The sequence below is a fragment of the Xenopus laevis genome, chromosome 4L (assembly GCF_017654675.1).
Source record: "Xenopus laevis strain J_2021 chromosome 4L, Xenopus_laevis_v10.1, whole genome shotgun sequence".
NCBI classification, from domain to species: Eukaryota; Metazoa; Chordata; class Amphibia; order Anura; family Pipidae; genus Xenopus; species Xenopus laevis.
Genome location: NC_054377.1, coordinates 31,668,925 through 31,690,897, shown reverse-complemented (window position 1 = coordinate 31,690,897; position 21,973 = coordinate 31,668,925). Strand labels below are relative to the sequence as shown.

Here is a 21,973-nt window from a genome sequence, read left to right as displayed (position 1 = left end):
ATGAGATGGCTCGATATATATATCCTATCAATCCGGGATTGAGAAACATGACCATCTCTCACCCTGACATAGGTAAAAGCAACCGTCTCTGGGTTCTGTTCTCTCCAGACATCAACCAAGGAGAAATGAGCAATTAGTTCTCGCAAAACGGACTCAGACGAGTCTCTTTTCTTGGGTACATTGCGATCTCGAGCATCAAGGGTGTAATTAAAATCACCCCCTATAATCAAGGCTTCATCAGAGTCAATTGTCTCCATGTAGGCTGACAAACTTTCAAAGAACCGTGCCCTCTCTGGTCCGGTAGTAGGAGCATACACATTCATTAGATTATATGTTCTACCTGACTCCCGGACCCGAAGATGCAATAGACGGCCAGGGATGACAGAGGTAGCATTCAGGACCTCTGGCTGGAAGGAATCTGAGAAAAGGGTCACCACCCCGCATGATGTCCAAGTGAGGTGATTAAAAAAGACCCTTCCCTTCCACTCCAGATTCCAGCTTGCTTCAAGCTCTGGAGTGGTGTGGGTCTCTTGGAGGAAACTCACAGAGTACCCTCCTTGACGAAGAAAGGAGAGTACCTGAAACATTCGGAAAGGATTCCGACAGCCATTAGTATTAAGTGTGCTTATACTCAAGGCCATTACTGAGTCTTAGGAAGTGCTTTAACCTTCATCAAGGTCTGATGAGACAAACATTTTTTGTGAAACTTCATTATACGGAGATATTCCGCTGTTCCATAGTTCTTGGCCTCTTTTATGACCTTAATGTATTGTCTCACAGAATTGATAACTAAAGGCAAATCATGCCACTTCTCCAGAGCCATGTGCATCTTCTTCTCTAATTTAACACCAAGGGTGCTCTCAAGAAACTTTTTGAGTTCCTCAGCAGGGATGATTGGGGTAGAAGGATTTGCCACTCCTATGTCAACCTCCTCTTCGATGTTCCCCTCATCCATGAGCTCTTCCTGGCTAAGGGATTGATAATCTCCCCTCTCCACTAGAGCTTTGAGAATCTCTCCACAAGTTGTTACAGGAAAAGTATCAGAATCACTTTTCTGGAGACCCTGCAATGGCTCAGGTGTTCCCTCAACTTCACTTGAAACACATTTGGAAGTGTTTGACACAGGAGCAACAGAACTAATTAGCTCCCCAGCAACCGGTAGAGCTTTGGAGGCTCGATGGTTAGCCTCTGCCCTCTCTACTACCTCCTGTGCTTTCTGGATGGCAATAACATTTGGGTCAGTTGAAGACAAGGGAGGAGAGATTTTAGCATGAACAGTAGAGGTTGTCTGGCTACCCTCCACCGTATTTACAACTCCACCCTCACCATCCTTCCCAGCAGTTTTATCTGCAGGGTCCTGTATGGGGGTTAGCCCAATATTCTCCCCCTCCTGGAGTGAAATACCCTGAGGCACTAAAAACTGAGGCTGGTTGCATTTGCCAAATATCAGCACCTCAGGAACACTGACTGCCCACTCTGCAGGAGTCTCATTAGGTATCTCTTTACACTCCAAGGGAAGATCTTCCAAATGATTTTGAGGCAGATACTGCACCCCTGACTCTGTGGGGAAACCAACACTGCCATGTTCAAGGCCATGCAGACCATTAACCTCATTATTCCCCACCTGGTCTGGAGGCAAGAGTGCATGGTCTGACACAGGTTGATCGTGACCAACAGTTGGGCCAGACAATGTCACCACATGAGGAGCAGAAGTTTTGCTGCCCTTTTTACCCTTGGATGGGGGTGCTCCATCATTAACCACTGATGCCCATTCCTCAGGTACCAGCCAGTTTGATTTAAATTTCCTCTTTTTCTTGGCATCTGAAGAGGAAAGGCCACTATCTGCCCCAACCCCACCAGGTGTTGCAATCATGGGTACCCCCACACCTTCAGGGGTGCCCATAACAGGGGTACACTTTTTTGTGGTAGGAACAACTGTGACCCTGGGGGAAGCTTTGACATGTTTTCCCCCCTTCTCTTTTGCCGCAATTGTAAGACATGCTGCAGCCTTAGATGTCTTCAGTGAAGAAGGAGGAGGTTTGGATGTTGTAGAGGTGGGTTGTGTAACAGCCACCTCCTTTAGTGAAGGAGATATCCCCTTTGAGGACCCTGCTGAAATAGTCCCAGCAGGATAAGATGTTTTATTTGAGGCACTGGGAGCAGGAACAGGGGCTGTGGTCTTAATTTGCCCTTTGGGGCAACTCTGGCGAGTGTGCCCCAGGTTCTTGCAAAGGAAGCACCTCACTTCCTCTGTGCTGTAAAAAATTTTATACAGCACCCCTTCAAATGGAACCCCGAAAGACCCCTCAATAGTGTCTTGCCCCCGAGGTAAAAGTAGTTGCACCTGCCTTTTAAAGGAAAGGACGTGCCTCAGTCTGCTCTCCTTACATCCCAGGGGAATTCTAGACATATTTGATTTTAACTCCCCAAGGGCTTGCAGGTGGGGGTACAATAAGTGGTCTTGCAGGAAGGGGGGCACATTAGATAAAACCACCCTTGTGCCCAATCCTTCTAGGGGTTCTACAGGGACATAACTCCCTCCCACTGTGATACCCCTCTGTACCAGAGTATGCACTGCAGTTAGAGTACGGGCAAAGATTATGGCTTTCCCATACATTTTACTTGCTGCCACTACTGCAGAGTGGCCCACCACTTCAGCTGCAGCCTTTATATAAGCCTCTATGCCATGAGTGCTTGACATTAGGCATCTGACCCCATGCTTCCTTGTAAGCTTCTCTACCCCAGCAGTGACTTGGCTAGGGTTGCTGCCAGTAGCTACCACGTGTGCAAATGTTTTAGCAGGGGTCACATTGGCAGCAGCAGCAGAAGTAGAGGCAATGGGGCTTTTTGACATGGGCTCTGCCTGGTGTTTCCTTGCAGAGCTACAGCTGGGTTTTTCAGGTCCTTTTGCTTTAGAACCAAGAGATGTTTTTTTATAACTTTCCTTTTTATTCCCTCCCATTATTTTACACAACACCACACAAAAAGAAAGCTTTATACTATTGATTAACAAAAAAGTAAGTTTTAAGTTGAGAAGCTGTGGCAGGGAGAGGGTTAATGTGAGCAGGTGCCTGGGAGCTGCACTGCTGCTGCTGGAAAAGATTTTATATTTATACTTATATTAAATCCTTCTCCCTTTAGCTTTCTCTCCTCACAGAACTGAGTGCAAAATCAAAATATCCACTCAATCTGTACAAAAATTAAACAATTTGTGCTGAAACAAGAGAAAAATGCAAATGAAACTGACACCCAGGTGCGGGGGAGGGGTAGGGGATCTAACAGTGAGTTTGTAGCCCAGAGCAAGTGAAGGGAACTGGGCTAAGAATCACTCACCTTCAGGGTCAAAAGAAAAATCGATTTTTAGTAAAGAAAATCAACTTAAAACTTCCCAAATTTCACCCACCAAGTGGACAACACATTCACACACCAAGTGATAACAAAAAATCCTGTCTCAAACAGGAATTTCAATGCTTAATTCAGCACTAAACAGAGAGCTTTCTCCTGTGTGTTGATCTTTCATTAGCTGAAGTTACCCACGGGACTGTTTGTATGCGCTAACTTCATTTTGGGGCCTCTAAATGCCAGATACTTTGGTAAACCTATGCACAGTGGGCACCAAACTGTTTGGAGGACCCCTGGCAATCACAATTTGGGTGCTTTTTCTTAGTACGTAATGATACATGGGTGATATGGTGCTGGGAAGTTGAAGGTTTGAGGCAATTTTCATATATTTCACCAAAACCGACAATTTTGGGAAAGCCTTGCGACTCAGTAGTTTGGAGCAGAAAGGCATGGGTACCCATTTTAGATTCTGTAGAATGTGTACTTTCCAAAAATATATGGGTTTGGGGGGTAAATATATATTTCTGTGTTTTTACCCCACAAAAAATGCAGTCAATGTGTTGATTTCTCAGTAGCTGAAGTAAAGTCCTGAACAATTTGGATGTGCTAACTTCATATTGGTGTCTCTAAATGCCAGATACTTTGGTAAACCTATGCATAATTGGTATCAAACTGTTCAGTGGACCCCTGGCAATCATATTGCAGGTGCTTTTTCTTGGTACCTAATATAGTTTGGGATATGCGGAGCAGCAAAATAAAACCTTTGAAATGATTTTTCAAAATTTTGAATTTTATTTTGAAAAACCGCTATGTTCAGACAAGCTTTTCTGTTTGGTAGTTGGGAGTAGAGAGACATAGTTACCCATTTTGTAATCGGCAGAATGTGTACTTTTCAAAAATGTATGGTTTTCTGGGGTAAACCTATGGTTTCAGGATTTTTTGCCTTGGAATCTAAAGCATGCCGTTTTCTGCCTTAGTGCTTTCAAAATTCAGTAATATACTGCCGGGAGTTTTTGCTGTACAGAAGTCCTAAATCTCCCTAAAACTATACATATCTGGTATTGGCACGTTCGAGAGACATAAGGCTTTCCAAATCAGTTGGATATTCATCTGTAAAATGAAATATTTTTCTGGTATAAATTGATATACGATGAAAAATGGTAATTTTTCTTTTTTTTTTGGTATTTAGCACTATAAATTTTTTTGCACAGGTGGAAATACATGAAAACTCAGGCAGATTTAGAAAGCTCAGTTTCTACCGAAAAAAACAATGTATAGTTTTCCTAGGTAAACTATAGGTTTCCCCTCAGAAAATGCCCTTAAAGTGAGAGAGCACAAAATGCTTAAAAACGGCTGGCATTTCGCGTAACCAAAATGTGAAATTCTGCTGGCACTTAAAGGGTTAAAGAGCACATTTCAATAATTTAGTGGTTGGCTTATCAAATAAAATACTGGAGATCGGACTCCTAGCAGTTCAATATTTTCCCGTTCAAACTTTTTAGATTCTCTAGAACATTTTCCGTTCGGTCAGGAAACCTTTTAATGAATAAACACATTTATCTAACCTGATATCTGTTGCAGTTTGTCAGAATATGTTGGAGCTGCTCTTCAGTTCTACGGGGTGGTTGAGCTTGGATGTGCTTTAGTGCTATCTAAATCCTTGCTCTCCAAAGAGCACTACATTGCTGTCAACAAAATATTTACAAGAATATACTGCTGCCAAGTCTAGTATGCTGAACTAACTGCAGCTTACTGCAACTACAAGTGAAGGAGCCACAATTTACCCACTTTCAAAGTGTGAATACTCTGAGCGACTTCAAGATGAGTCCGTGGCATGTCTGTGTCTGAATGTAATAGTTCCTGAACAGAGGCATAACTACAGAGGAAGCAGACCCTGCGGCTGCAGGGGGGCCAGGATGTATAGGGGCTCCATGACGCAATAATTCATATAGAATTTCAATAAATCTTGGTAAAGCATGTCAACCTCTAGACATTTTAGGAGCCTGAAAAATAATTTGCTATAGGGACCAGTTATATCTAGTCAAGCCACTCTTCCTGAATATAGATAAGCTCAGAAGCTCAAACTTTGGAATTTTCCCAATAATTATTTTGTACACTGATGCTGTCGGGGGTAATAAGCAAAACAAAAGATCACAAGATGTCATATTGTTGAATATTGCTCTTTGGAGGATTACGGGCATTTATATGGTGACAAAACTCATCATCAAATGCCAATGCCCACAGAAAGCACAAAGACTACCTTCAGGGTCTGGGCTAGCGGGACACCATTATAAAACCCAATGGGCACCAACCCAGACACACTCTTTGATGGAAGCTTTAAGCGCTCAGCCTGAACTTGCCACAAGCACTGCCACAAAGGAAAGCAGTTAAAGGTACACGTGCAGGGAGGGGTTATGGCGGCTAGATTTGCGGAGGAGTGCATGGCCCTGCGGGGGTATGGGGGCCCTTGATGTGGCCAGACACACCAGTCCGACCATAACTACCCTCGCTATAATCCATATGCTCTGTATGGTGTATGCATCAATCTAACACAGAAAATATAGGGGGTATGATAGTACATGTATGGATATAATTGTACTGTGATGATATTATCATTGTTTGCAGAGGTTACTTATAAAGGGGACATAAAGCATGCTTTAAAAACACAAAAGATTAAATTAAAAATTGCAAAGAAAAAATCAAGACCAGTTTCCAGTCAGGATATAAAACCAGATTCTTCATCAACTAAAATCATTTTGTGGAGAAAATTAATGCAATTTTTTTGATATGAAGGAATCCTTTTCAAATATATGAGGGCCAGAAAAAAGACCCTTCAAATGCCAGACAACCTGACTGTTCCAGACAAGGCAGAGAATAGTTTTAGTATAACATATGCAGGTCCACCCACTTTCAAGGAACCTACAGTTTTTGATGTTTTTAATGTATATACTTTTAGTATTATTAAAGGGAGGAAACAGTATTGCTTTTAGCAAATTATTTGGACTCCTGGAAGGGACAAGCTTACACAAGGGGAATGGACAGGGCATTCAATAAAGTGTAATTACCAGCCTATATACTGTATAACCTATTACACTGGGGAACTCTTCAAATCGAATTGCTTATTGGTTGCTATGGTAAACATCACTAGTGATTAGGGATGGGCGAACATTTTTTGACGCCCATAGACTTTAATGGGCGTTGGCGACATTTCGCCAGCGACAAATTTTCGGCAAAATGAAACGGGTCAAATTTGCCGGTCCCTACTAGTGATTTTTGGCAATAATGTGTAAATAGAACAAAGATGCAGTTACCTTGACAGTGCGAGTTATTCAGTCTTTTATAACCCTTTGGGCAGTTAGATCCATGTTCCCCACGAAATGGTGCTGTTTTATGGGTTCCAGAATCTGAAGGCAGAAATGGAAAGTCAGTATTTAAATTGAAGCAGTTCAAGATTTCAGCTTCCCCCACCATCCCCCGCTCTGCGCTGCATTTACAATATTTCACTTCCAGCAGGTCTGGAAAAACTGAATCCAAAGTCTGAGAGAAGTGAGAAAAACATGAGGGTGGGGGACACAGGAATGTGGTGGAGCAGACACAGATGTGAGCCTTGCAGAACTGATTGTTACATTTTAAGATTAGTAAATAATTCAGAATATAGTAGTAAAATATTTAGAGACACAATATAGAGGGCATTAATACTGGGGAAGAGTAATGGGAAAGAGCTCAAGTACAAACTATGGCCAAACAATTTCTCATTGCTTTTCCCATGCAAATCAAGCCTTCCCATTGCCTTCAGCTGCCCTTGTTCTTATATATAATGATTCTTTTGTCTCTCTCTACCTATAGATTTTAATGGAGGAACACTCACTATAACGGTAGTATATGTCACAACTCTATAACTCAATAAAACATTGTGAGCTATGTAAAAAATGTTGGCACTCTGAGCTATTTCTGTGAGTCCCCACCCTAAACCTCGCTTTATTCAACTGTAGTCTTTGTGCCATTGCCATTTTTCCCAAAACCATTGTCATATGCATCTTTTTTTTTGTTTTGTTATTTAAGATATCAAAGATGATAGAATATATGCAACTGGTTTGTATACAATAATATCTAGAAAAATCTATTTACCGATATTGACAAAACTTAGCATTTTTGTCCAGATGCAAGCTTTGCATTTATTAATATACTGTATACTTGCCTTGTTGTAAGTTGTTGTATTCTTGTTCCTCCTATATGATAAAACTTTATAGTAAATTGTAGATATATATAGTGAATAAAGTACCCCCTCTTGTAAAATATAAGGATATTATAAGTTACCAAGGAGTTTCATGACCATATAAAAACACGACGCCGAAGGCCGAGTGTTTTTATACAGGTCATGAAACTCTGAGGTTACTTCTAATATCCTCATATTTTGCAGTTGGGGGTACTTTATTTATTATAATACACAAATGTCAGTGAGTTGTGACAGAAATGACATCAGAACTCACCGTTTATAACTGATGACATCAGAACTCACCAATTCATAAGGATAAAATTTACAAGATATTCATGGCTTTTGTGTATTATATAAATATAATCTCACTTTCCAAATAATTTATATTCAGCACTAATACTAATCCTGATGTCGTGCTGAGCACTACTTCTTGAGGTTGATGTTGTAAGCAAAGGGCAATCATTAATTTTTGAGGTGTGAAATATAAGACATCTTTTTTAATGTTTCCAGATTGTTCCCCAGAAATAAAAAAACATATTGAAACCTCATTTTGACACTTTGCAAATTTACTATCAGTGACCCTGGCAAAATTCGCCGGCGAAGTGGATAGCCTAGTGCAACTTCGCACCATAACGCTGGTGAAATTGCACTCTGGCGAAGGGGGCGAAACTACGCGAATTGACTAAGATTTTTTTTTTGTGAACGTTACCTTCTTCGCCAGAGTTTACTTCGCCAGGTCAGAGCAGGCGAAGTTCAATAGAGTAGATAGAAGTTTGTAAAAAATAAGTTTAAAAAAACGCTGGCTGAAAAAGAGCAACATTTTTTTTTTAGGGTGCCCACCTTCCCCCCAAAATTTGTTAACATATGGCACCCGAACACCTATATAAACTTTTATTACGTTTCCCTGGGCTTGTGTAGTGTTCTGTATGCGCAGCAGCATACACGTCCATTCAAATTTAAATTTGGTGCCGTATGCAAATTAGCCTGTGCTATCGCAACTTTGCTTAGCCTGACGAATTAACGCTAGAGCAACTTCGCTACCTTTCGCCTCCTGAGCGCAACTTCGGATTTTAGTGAATTAGAGGTGGCCTGGCGAAAATTCCACAGCAGATTAGTGAATTTGCTCCTTTATTTCTGGTGAACTCTCTGAAATAAACTGAACTGAAGAAAGTGTTGGAAGGTGAACAACCAATTTAAGGTTGCTGCTAGAAGACCAACTATAAAGTGATGTAGGGCCACTATTTTAAAGGGGGAAATACCATCACAATGACAAAATTATAAGCACATATCCTTTTGTTTAGGCTTTACTGATTACAGCAAAATGTAAATGAAAAATATATCAGTATAAGCCATTATTTACCATATTCTATTACCATTATAGAAAAAGCTGTATAAGAGCAGATCATTTGGTTACAGTGCTTAAAAAGAGGCTAATGAAATGTTAGTAAACATAAAAGATTTCATTCAAGAGTTTCAGATATTATTCTATAAAAAAAAATTCCATCTCAAGACTGGAATTGTGTTTGCATTTTCTATGTGTCTTTTTATGTTTTCTTTTTTAAAGAATTTTGAAAGGGGAGACTTGCATTCCCTTTCCAAATTACTATGTGTTTTTATGCTTCATAGCAGTTAGATGTTAGATGCCAGTTAGTTTTAAAAGACCGCTAACACCATGAAATTAAAATTCTTTAAAAACATGTACATCTAGGGGCACATTTACAAAGCTCGAGTGAAGGATTCGAATTAAAAAAACTTCGAATTTCGAAAGTGTTTTTTGGGCTACTTCGACCATCGAATGGGCTACTTCGACCTTCGACTACGACTTCGACTACGAATCGAACGGTTCGAATTAAAAATCGTTCGACTATTCGACCATTCGATAGTCGAAGTACTGTCTCTTTAAGAAAAACTTCGACCCCCTAGTTCGGCAGCTAAAAGCTACCGAACTCAATGTTAGCCTATGGGGAAGGTCCCCATAGGCTTGCCTGTGTTTTTTTGATCGAAGGATATTCCTTCGAGCGTTGTATTAAAATCCTTCGAATCGTTCGATTCAAAGGATTTAATCGTTCAATCGAACGAATAATCCTTCGATCGTTCGATCGTAGGATTAGCGCTAAATCGTTCGACCTTCGATATTCGAAGTCGAACGATTTTAGTTCCTAGTCGAATATCGAGGGTTAATTAACCCTCGATATTCGACCCTTAGTAAATCTGCCCCCTAGTGTTCCCTTAGAGCTATATTTAGAGTGAAAAGACAGTTCCATTGGAATTAATAAGCAAAGATGCAGATTAGAAGTAAGTTCAAAGAAACTGTATACATGAACTTTATTGTAATAGTGATGTGTTTTACTTATATCTGGTTTGTTGCTCTGTTGCTTGATATTGTATTGATACAGACCATACAAGCAAGAAACCACAGCTCATGCTTGTGCAATCACTCCTACCTATATTTATAATTAAATAGATCTCTAGAAGGGGTTATTTTTCATAGTCTCTGGTCCTGCATAAATGGTGTTAAATAATCTATGGTACAGTAGATGCAGGGAAAGTTGCATACATGAACACAAACACTGGCATACAGGGTGATACAGGCAAAAGGACACACACATCTGACATAAATAGTTATGCACAGTAGTGACACCCACGGAAACTCTGGCATGGTTAATTTTTTACCTGCCGTCCCTTCTTTGTTCACTTCCCTAGTCTAACTGCTTGATGTGATAAGATTCTCTCAATCTTGAAATCTCCTCAACAGCCATAAAGGCTGGATGAACATAACAACATGTTACAGGTAGTCGATCCAGTCTGGAGTGCTAATCATGAATGCTGCATTGTAACTTTCAAAAAGCAGATATTATAGACCATATAGAGCAGGGATCCCCAACCTTTTTCACCCGTGAGCAACATTCAGAAGAAAAAGGAGTTAGGGAGCAACATTAGCAAGAAAAATGTTCTTGGGGAGCCAAATAAGTGCTGTGATTGGCCATTTGGTAGCCCCTATGTGGATTGTAAACCTACATTGAGACTCTGTTTGGCAGTAAACCTGGTTTTTATGCAACCAAAACTTGCCTCCAAGCCTGGAATTCAAAAATAAGCAGCTGCTTTGAGGCCACTGGGAGCAACATGTTGCTCACGAGCTACTGGTTGGGGATCACTGATATAGAGTATAACCTGTTCATTAAGAGTGGTTTCCCTGTTTCCTGCTCTAATTCTGCCTTCCACATGCTTCCTGTGTGTGCCATACGCTGCCGCCCTATGCTCCTTGTTTTGCCATACTCTGCCTGCCCTATGCTCCCTGTGTGTGCCATGCTCTGCCTGAGGGAGGTGAACCTTTTGGGGGTTTGTTAGCATTTGGAAATACTTGTTAAAGGGTCCTCAATGTGTTTAATCATGTGTTGGGGGTTATCCACAGGGTAGGATGAGGCATATATATTTAAAGGATTTATGGATTTAAAGGAGAAGGAATGCTACTGAAGCAGTTTATTTCCAATGGATTAGCCACAATAGTGCAAGCTATAACACTATATTTATTCTGCAGAATAAAGATCTCTAGAAGCTCTCTCTGTTTGTTTAGGATAACAGCTGCCATAGTTTGGTATGATGTCACTTCCTGTCTGAGTCTCTCCCTGGTCACTCATAGCTCTGGGCTCAGATTACAGCAGGGAAGGGAGGGGGGAAAGGGAGGGAGAGGGAGGGGGAGAGGAGTAAACTGAGCATGCTCAAGCCCTAGCCCTGGAGGTTTATGCTGAAAACAGGAAGTCTGATAGAGAAGCCCGTGTATATACATTAGAAAGAAAGAAATCTTGTGTTTCTTTTGACAGAGGACTCAGAGCGGCATTACTTTAAGGGTTTACTGGTGTATTTATGTAGACCTTTTTGATAAAGCTAACATAATTTTAGCCTTTCCTTCTCCTTTAAGGGCATGTCTTAATATGACTTAATAAACTTGTTTCACAAGTGGCTCAGCCCGAGATCTTGGTCTGGGGAGTGGTCAACACTGGCTTTCATTATCGGCCCTTCGCCATGTAGGCCAGAAATCTTCCAGCCCTTTGTACCACAGAAGATAGACAGCACTGTTATAGAGCATTTAACACAGTTAATTAAAACTATAAGTGCAAGGTGCAATGTGCAATTTCCAATGCAATTTGACCTTGGTTTTTACCCAGAATGTAGCAATTTTTTGTATGATTCTAGTAATTGTATGAATGTAGCAATTGCCCCTGATTTGTCAAAATGCACACAAGTGATGTTTTTGATCGCAATTGCAATTGAAATTTTTGTTGGGATGCTGAAAATTTTCAGTGATTGCCTTCAAAATGATGTTTGTAATTCTCTAGCTGCAAGTCTGCTGCCTATATTGATGCAGGCTGCTGTAGGAACCAGGTTCCCTTGGATTAGTACATACAGTATATGGGGAGCTCTAAAAAGTATTCATGTTTATATGACACAGTCATATTAATGAAGATCCATATAGGTTAGTTTAGAGGTATTGATATACAGTACATGTTGGTGGGAGACAAAGTTTTTTTCCATAAACCACCAGTCTATCATCAGAGTGTATGAGTGTGTGCCTATTTTTGGATAATTGGCTTCTATGTAAAGTGATGTTTGCTAACATTAAATAATGAAAATGTGTTTTATTGTATGATCTCAGTTGGGTTTATTACCCCTTGGAGACCTTTATTAAGTGGCTCTATTAACATACTGGTTAATACAACAGTTTCTTGTTGCCTATAGATTAAATTTGATCTGTAATGTTTACTATCTATTGATGTACAGTATGGGGTATATTTATCAAAGAGTGAAGTTAATAGTGAAGTTCCGCCACTAGAGTGAAATTCTCTCCATTCATTTCTATGGGATTTTATAGGCGTATTTATCGAAAGGTGAACTTTCACTTTCACCCATTGATAAATACGCCTTTCAAAATCCCATAGAAATTAATTGAGAGCTGCGGAATTTCACTCTAGTGGCGGAACTTCACTCTTTGATAAATTTACCCCTATGATGTTAACGTTTAGAATTCCTGAAAACTGCTTAATAGACTCCATTATAAGCAAATAGATTTACCTCTTTAATAATAAACCAGTACCTTGTACTTGATGGCAACTAAGCTGCATTCTATTGGGTTTATTTCATGTTTCATGTTTAAATGATTTTTAGTCTACTTAAGTTATGGTGATCCAAATTACAGAAATATCCCATATCCAGATAACCCTTTATTCCCAAGCATTCCAGCTAATAGATCCTATAGTTGTATTTGTAAATTCTTTACTTAGGACTGGTTGCTAGGCAAACATTAAATAATAATACTCTTGTAATCCTTTAGATGCAATCTCAGCGATATCTAGTAACATTTGTAATGTTTACTATATATTGAATTATCTTTTTAACATTCAAAATCCCTGAACACTGTTTAATAACTATTGTATCTTTCACTGGATTATGAGATTATGGTATAGAAATATACTGTTTCTGCAGCACTCTCATGTCTCATTGTAGAGATTTTATTCTTGTGACACTCACATGACAATTGTGGACATTTATGACATTTGTGCTGTCCCCATGATGTCCCCACGCTTCCACAACAGTCCTCCTCTTTGGTAAGTCCAGGTAGAGGGTTAGTGCTGCACTGTGATATAGAGGAACAAAGTAAGAGACACATATATCCTGGGAATATATAGGTCATAGATGAGGAATAACACATCGGCATCAGAATGGCCCAAAAGGTACATAACTAATAAAAGTGTAAATCATGGTCTAATATACTGTGCATGCAGGCAATACAATAATGTTGGGTGCAATTGTTGATGCTGTGTTTAAAAGTTGAAAAATTGGGGAACTAAAATGAGTGTCCCTGATTATACCCCACAATAAACAGAAAATGCAATAATAAGGACACAGTGAAACAATTCTTAGATATTACATAAGATAGTTATAATTTGCTATCAGCTTCTCAGAGAAACCACAGAAATAACTCATCATTAAGAAATGCAGAGGTGTGCAAAGCTTTTTATTCATAATTAACAAGAAGCTCTTCCTGGGTAGTCAATGAGAACTGAAAAGGCACAAGGTTACATTAAGTTCAACTCCTTCAAATGACACCCAGCTTCCTCACACACACTCACACTGACCCCTCCACACACTCACATAAGCTATATCTATACTAATTGTAGATTTTAGAATCAAAATAGCCTATGATATTATGCTTGTCCAAAAAAACATCCAAGCCCCTCTTAAATGCATTAACAGAATCAGCCATCACAACAGCATCCGGTAGTGCATTCCACAACCTCACTGTCCTCACTTTAAAGAACCACCTACACTGCTTCAAATTAAAGTTATTTTCCTCTAGTGTACTGATAAAGAGTTATTATGTCCCCTTGCAAGAGTCTTTTTAACCCCAGCCTTGACAGTCTACCCTCAAAAAGTTTTCCATCTCTCTAACAAGTTTAGTTGCGTGTCTTTGCACTCCAGGTGAGGCCTTACCAGGGATCTATAAAGAGGCAAAATCATGTTTTCATCCCTTGAGTTAATGCCCTTTTTTTGCAAGATAGTACTTTATATGGGCAGTGTAATAAAAGTCGCAAAGAGCAAGACAATTTCCAAACTTGCCCCATTGGCTCCCCATGTTCTTTTTCTGCTGATTCACTGCACATGTTCTGTGCTGCTGTCACTTACTGAACTTAAGTACTCACTTACAATATACAGTACACATAAAATAGAAATGTCACAATATAAGGCTAAGTTAATTAATACAGATAATTACTACATGGCAGCACAGAAACCAACGCAATTAGCATCAGAATTTAATAATCAGCCATGTAGCATCAGCTTATATTACAGACCAACCTCATTTTCTGCTGGATAATTAGTGACAACCCCTAAGCTTAGCTTCTCAACAGCTACGCAGAGCCCACTGAGCATGTGAATGTCACAGACACTTTCCAACATGGTGACCCCCTGTGACAAGTTTGAAGTCCTGGATCATTGACAAGCTGACATTTTAGGGTGATGCAATAAGGTTAGTATATAGAGCATGCGGGTCCTTAATAGCACATTAGCGGCTTACCATGTTGCTGGATATATGAAGCTGTAGTAATCAGAAAATCAATTTTACTGGACATTCAGATAAAATCATTGAACAAACAATCAAATGATTTGATTATCACGCGTTTCGTGACTATTCTTGTCACTTCCTCAAGAAGCTTCTTGAGGAAGTGACAAGAATAGTCACGAAACGCATCAAGCCATGCACCCCCTGCCCGCTATCATTCAATTGTTTGTTCAATGATTTTATCTGAATGTCCAAAAAAATAGATTTTAAGATTACTACAACTTCACATATCCAGCAACATGGTAAGCTGCAAATGTGCTATTAAGGACCCGCATGTGTTACCACGTGACCAGAGTGGATCGGCTGCCATGTATCTGTACTGGATTAGTTCCACGGCGTTTCCCATGCCATTTTTAGCCCTTATCATTTTTTAGGGTTTAGTTTTTTAAGAAATGCTTGAAGGTGTCATAATCTTCTAGAGCAAACATAACTTTTTCAGTAAGAAGTTTTATTATATTCACTACACACTGGCGCAAGCTTTAAAATTCGCAAACCTTCTTCCGCTATTGGAAGTTCTATTACGTTCTATTATATTCCCCATTATGTGCTTTAGTAGCCTCTGATTGACACTGCCTAGAATTAGACAATTTGTTATCTACAATTAGCCCCAGATCCTTCTCAATGAAGGAAACCCCTATCACACTGCGATTTAGTATATAACTTGCATTTATATTATTTCTGTCAAAGTGCATAACCTTGTGTTTATCAATATTAAACCTCATTTTCCAATTTGCATCTTGCATGGAACCTACAGTTCTGCACAATTTTGTATCATTAGCAAAAGTACTTTCAATGCCCACTTCCAGATCATTAATAAACAAGTTGAAAAGCAAAAGACCAAGTACAGAGTCTTGTGGTGCTCCACAAACAACACTTGTAGAATTAGAAAATGTTCCATTTACCACCACTCTAATCTATATTTTAGCCACTTCTCTATCCAAGTACAAATACTATGTTCCAGGCCAACATTACTTAATTTAGTCAGTAACCTTCTGTGTCTTACTGTAAATGCTTTAGCAAAGTCTAAGTAGATTACATCCACTGCCATCCCAGAGTTGAAGCCCCTACTCACCTTCTCATAAAAATAAATGAAATTAGTCTGGCAAGATCTATTACACATAAAATCATGCTGGAACAAATTCATAGTATTATCATTTGCAATGAAGTCAAGTATATTATCCCTTAATACCCCTTTCAAAAAGCTTTCACTGACGTCAGACTAAGCGGCCTATAGTTTTTAGGTTGAGAAGAGGATCCTTTTGTGATTAGCAGCATCACATTAGCAATTTGCCAATCTCTCTGCACCATGCCAAACCTCAATGGATTCTGAAAAATGAAGTAAAGAAGTTTGGCAACCACAGAGATAAGCTCATTTAGTACCCTGGGATTAATATCATCCTGTCCTGGACCTTTGTTTATTTTTACTAGTCTTTTTGAATTTCCTCTTGCCTGAACTATGCATCATTTCTTGTATTACTAGAACTGGGACTATTAAGAAGGAAACCTTCATTAGTTGGCTCCTAATTTGTGCAGACAGACAAAAATAGCAGTTCAGAACATCTGCTTTTTCTCTGTTCTCATCAATTAACTTACCCCCCTCTGACATTAAGGGGGTTATTTATGAAAGTCAGAATTTATCTCAATATTTTCAGCTACAAACTCCTATTAAATCTGCTCCGGTTTTTTACGCTTATTTATTATTACATTTTCCAGAAAAGTAGCTTTTTGGAAAAAAATTCAATTTTCAAAATTTTTTCTGATTTTTTCAATAGATTTTTATGAATTTCACAATTTTCACAATTTTCAGCCGAAAACTCCGAAAGCTTCGGGGTATTGCACGAAACCCAGTGCACAACAAAAAATCATTGGGACTTCTCCCATTGACTTATATGCAACCTCGACAGGTCTGAGATGCTGGATTTTCAGATTCAGACTTTACCATCCTCAGGGTTTAATAAATTCCGAAAAATTCAAAAGTCTTAAAAGTCTGATTTTATTAAAAAAAATCACAAATTTTTCGTGATTTTTGCATTCGGAGTTTAGTAAATAACCCCCTAAGAGTCCTATCCCATCCTGCTTAGATTTTTTCCTATTTACATATTAGAAAATAATTTTGGATTCTTTTTACTCCTTAAAAGCAATACCCTTTTCAATTTAGCTTGTCTCTTTGCATTATTTATTGGTCTCCTTATACCTGATAAATGTTTCTGCTGTTGAGGAGCTAAGTTGAATGTCTTAAAAGCACGTCTTTTCTTACCCATCTGAACACCAACACTTGTCGAACCACAAAGGTTTTGTTTTACAAAGACGTTCCTTGCTTACAAAGGGAATATACTAGCATGTATATTTATTAAGCAACATTTTAGATATCCCATTTTTGTTCTGTGTTTAACCCAGTGAGAAGCCTTTCCCAGTTAATATGTTGCAGAGATGCCCCTAAACTGTCAAAGTTTGCACGTCTAAAATTTAGTGTTTTAGTTAAACCCTCATAGAGTTGTCTCTGCAACATAATCTCAAAGGAGACCATGTTATGATCACTATTCCCTAAATGCTCACCCACACAAAGAGTTGAGTTTGTTATTATTAGTGATTACAAAGTTGATTAGAGAGTCATTCCTAGTTGGTTCTTGAACAATCTGAAATAAAAAGTTGGCAACCCCATTATCCCAGTAAGTCTGGATAATTGAAATCCCCCATAATAACTACTTGACCTAGACGTGAAACCGCTTCTATTTGTAAAAGTGGCTGGGCTTCATTCTCGTCACTTATACAAGGTGGTTTGTAGCACACAACAATGATAATTTTCTTTGCAAATTTTTTCCCAGTTGAAATCTCAACCCAAAGGAATTCCACACCCTTCCCAGTTGCCATCCATGGTTATTTCTTTAATTCAGGTTTTACATACAAATAGGAATGGGCGAATTTGACCCGTTTCATCAAAAAAATTTTAGATGCACGTCTTTTTATTTTGACGCATGACGCCATACAAGTCTATTGGCGTCATTTTTTTGGCGAAACAAGGCGAATAAATTCGCCCATCCCTACATGCAAACCAACCCCTCCAAAAGGATTGTTTCTAAATCTTTAGTATTACTAGGAAGATAAGTCCAGTTTGGAAACCCATTATGAAGGAAGCTCCCAATTATGGGAAGGCCATCTTGCATAGACTCCATTATACGCAAGTAGAGATGTCGCGAACTGTTCGCCGGCGAACTTGTTCGCGCGAACATCGGGTGTTCGCGCTCGCCGGAAGTTCGCGAACGTCGCGCGACGTTCGCCATTTTGGGTTCGCCATTGTTGGCGCTTTTTTTTGCCCTCTCACCCCAGACCAGCAGGTACATGGCAGCCAATCAGGAAGCTCTCCCCTGGACCACTCCCCTTCCCTATAAAAACCGAAGCCCTGCAGCGTTTTTTCACTCTGCCTGTGTGTGCTGAAGAGATAGTGTAGGGAGAGAGCTGCTGCCTGTTAGTGATTTCAGGGACAGTTGAAAGTTTGCTGGCTAGTAATCGTTTTGATACTGCTCTGTTATTGGAGGGACAGAAGTCTGCAGGGGTTTGAGGGACATTTAAGCTTAGGTAGCTTTGCTGGCTAGTAATCTACCTTCTACTGCAGTGCTCTGTATGTAGCTGCAGTGGGCAGCTGTCCTGCTTCTGATCTCATCTGCTGACTGCTGCAATAACAGTAGTCCTTGTAAGGACTGCTTTTATTTATTTTTTTGTTGTTTTACTACTACTACTACTACTACTACTACTATAAGAGCCCAGTGCTATTAGTCTAGCAGTGTTGGGGAGTGGGACTGGTGTGCTAATCTGCTGCTCCTAGTAGTTCAGCAGCACCAACTTTAATTTTTTTTTTTAATATTCTTTTTTTTTTTATTTTACTTTTTTTTATTTTACTACCGCTGTAGTAGTGTATAAGTTGACCTTTTAGGCATTATTTGCCCTGTAGGCATTATTTGCACACTGTTTTCTTCAACCCGCCATCGAGCTGTGTGACCTTGTTCACATTCTGTCTAAATATCCATAATATTACCGTCTCCAGAAAAAACACCGGAGTCACTTTTTTCAAGCAGCCATAATATATTTTACGTAATCCGTATCCACCGCTGTAGTAGTGTATACGTTGGCCTTGTAGGCATTATTTGCACACTGTTTTCTTCAACCCGCCATCGAGCTGTGTGACCTTGTTCCCATTCTGTCTAAATATCCATAATATTACCGTCTCCAGAAAAAACACCGGAGTCACTTTTTTCAAGCAGCATTCATATATTTTACGTAATCCGTATCCACCGCTGTAGTAGTGTATACGTTGGCCTTGTAGGCATTATTTGCACACTGTTTTCTTCAACCCGCCATCGAGCTGTGTGACCTTGTTCCCATTCTGTCTAAATATCCATAATATTACCGTCTCCAGAAAAAACACCGGAGTCACTTTTTTCAAGCAGCATTCATATATTTTACGTAATCCGTATCCACCGCTGTAGTAGTGTATACGTTGGCCTTGTAGGCATTATTTGCACACTGTTTTCTTCAACCCGCCATCGAGCTGTGTGACCTTGTTCCCATTCTGTCTAAATATCCATAATATTACCGTCTCCAGAAAAAACACCGGAGTCACTTTTTTCAAGCAGCATTCATATATTTTACGTAATCCGTATCCACCGCTGTAGTAGTGTATACGTTGGCCTTGTAGGCATTATTTGCACAGTGTTTTCTTCAACCCGCCATCGAGCTGTGTGAGCTTGTTCACATTTTGTCTAAATATTGATAATATTATCGTCTCTAGAAAAACCACTTGAGTTACTTTTTTTCAAGCAGCATTCATATATTTTACGTAATCCGTATCCACCGCTGTAGTAGTGTATACGTTGACCTTGTAGGCATTATTTGCACACTGTTTTCTTCAACCCGCCATCGAGCTGTGTGAGCTTGTTCACATTTTGTCTAAATATTGATAATATTATCGTCTCTAGAAAAACCACTTGAGTTACTTTTTTTCAAGCAGCATTCATATATTTTACGTAATCCGTATCCACCGCTGTAGTAGTGTATACGTTGACCTTGTAGGCATTATTTGCACACTGTTTTCTTCAACCCGCCATCGAGCTGTGTGAGCTTGTTCACATTTTGTCTAAATATTGATAATATTATCGTCTCTAGAAAAACCACTTGAGTTACTTTTTTTCAAGCAGCATTCATATATTTTACGTAATCCGTATCCACCGCTGTAGTAGTGTATACGTTGACCTTGTAGGCATTATTTGCACACTGTTTTCTTCAACCCGCCATCGAGCTGTGTGAGCTTGTTCACATTTTGTCTAAATATTGATAATATTATCGTCTCTAGAAAAACCACTTGAGTTACTTTTTTTCAAGCAGCATTCATATATTTTACGTAATCCGTATCCACCGCTGTAGTAGTGTATACGTTGACTTTGTAGGCATTATTTGCACAGTGTTTTCTTCAACCCGCCATCTAGCTGTGTGTATTATCGTTTCCAGAAAAACCAACTGAGTTTTTGTTGTTGTTGTTGTTTTTTTAAAAATAATGCCAGGCAAAGGCAGGCCGCCACGCAGAGGCCGTGCTAGGGGCCGTGCTGCTATGCAATCCTGTGGCCCTAGCAAATTTCCCAGTTTTAAAAAGCCAATGACCCTGAACTCCCAAAATGCTGAAGAGGTAGTTGACTGGCTTACACAGCACACCCCATCCTCTACCGTTTCTAACTTTACCACAACATCCTCCTCATCCTCCACTGCTATGGCCACCCCACGTAACACTTCCTCCACCACCGGTGCCCCTTCTTCACTGGGGTCAGAGGAGTTATTTTCCAATGAGTTTCTTGAACTGAGTAATGCGCAACCATTATTGCCAGAAGAAGATGAAGGAGATGAGGACCTTACACCAGATTTAATTCTGGCAGAGAACACGATAGAGATGGACATAATGAGTGATGAGGAGGAGGTCCCCGCTGCTGCTTCCTTCTGTGATGTGTCAGAAGAAATTGATGCATCTGAGGAGAATGATGATGAGGAGATTGATGTTTTGTGGGTGCCTAGTAGAAGAGAGCAAGAGGAGGGTAGTTCAGATGGAGAGACGGAGAGTCAGAGAGGCAGTAGGAGAATAAGACTTAGAAGAAGCAGGGAGGACAGCCCGCAGGGATCAGCAGGGCAACAACATGTATCGGCACCTGTGTTCAGCCGGCCAACGCACCCGCCATTGCCGCCAATACCGCCAACTCCGCCAACTTCTACTGTTACCGCCAGATCGCACACTTCCAAAAAGTCAGCAGTGTGGGATTTTTTAATGTGTGTGCCTCTGACAAAAGCATTGTAATTTGCAATGAGTGCAGTCAGAAACTGAGCCTTGGTAAGCCCAACAGCCACATAGGTACAACTTCTATGCGAAGGCACATGAGCGGCAAGCACAAAGCACTTTGGGAGCAACACCTCAAAGGCAACAGGCAAACTAAAAGCCACACTCCTTCTGGTCCAGCATCTTACTGCTCTACCTCTGCTCTCCTTGACCCGTCTGAACCACCCTCCACTCCGCCTTCCACCTTGACCACCTGTTCCCATTCCCAGTCATCTGCCACCAGCCAAGTTTCTGTGAAGGCCATGTTTGAGCGTAAGAAGCCAATGTCTGACTGTCACCCCCTTGCCCGGCGTCTGACAGCTGGCTTGTCTGCACTCTTAGCCCGCCAGCTTTTACCATACCAGCTGGTGGACTCTGAGGCCTTCCGCAAATTTGTAGCAATTGGGACACCGCAGTGGAAGGTACCCAGCCGCAATTTTTTTTCTAAAAAGGGAATACCACACCTGTACCAACATGTGCAGAGCCAAGTTACCGCATCTCTGTCACTTAGTGTTGGGCCAAAGGTCCATATGACTACTGACGCATGGTCCTCCAAGCATGGTCAGGGCAGGTATGTCACCTACACTGCCCACTGGGTGAACTTGGTAATGGCTGGGAAGCAGGGAATGGGTAGCTCAACAACAACAGTGGAGTTGGTGTCACCGCCACGGATTGCACGCGGTTCTGCCACCACCTCTACTCCTCCATCGCTCTCTACCTCGTCTTCTTCTTCTTCTTACTCTGCTGCTGGGTCCTCCTTCTCCTCCTCCACACCTGTGCACCCCCAGCTCCCCCTAGGCTATTCGACGTGCCAGGTACGCCGTTGTCACGCTGTCTTGGGGATGACGTGCCTGGAAAGCAAAAACCATACCGGATCTGTACTCCTGTCATCTCTGCAGTCACAGGCCGATCGGTGGCTGACCCCACACCAACTGCAGATCGGAAA

The 21,973-nt window shown here is 40.4% G+C and overlaps 1 protein-coding gene across 1 annotated transcript in view; it reads right to left on the bottom strand.

The window, feature by feature from the left end:
• The window catches only part of ltbp3.L (latent transforming growth factor beta binding protein 3 L homeolog), an 85,504-nt gene that overhangs the window by 41,370 nt on the left and 22,161 nt on the right, over positions 1 to 21,973 (bottom strand). The window contains exons 4-5 of the mRNA XM_018257727.2: positions 13,085 to 13,190; positions 6,654 to 6,746 (exon numbers count right to left, since the gene is read on the bottom strand). Coding sequence (XP_018113216.1) covers positions 6,654 to 6,746; positions 13,085 to 13,190 — 199 coding nt within the window. The remainder of the gene's footprint in view (positions 1 to 6,653; positions 6,747 to 13,084; positions 13,191 to 21,973) is intronic.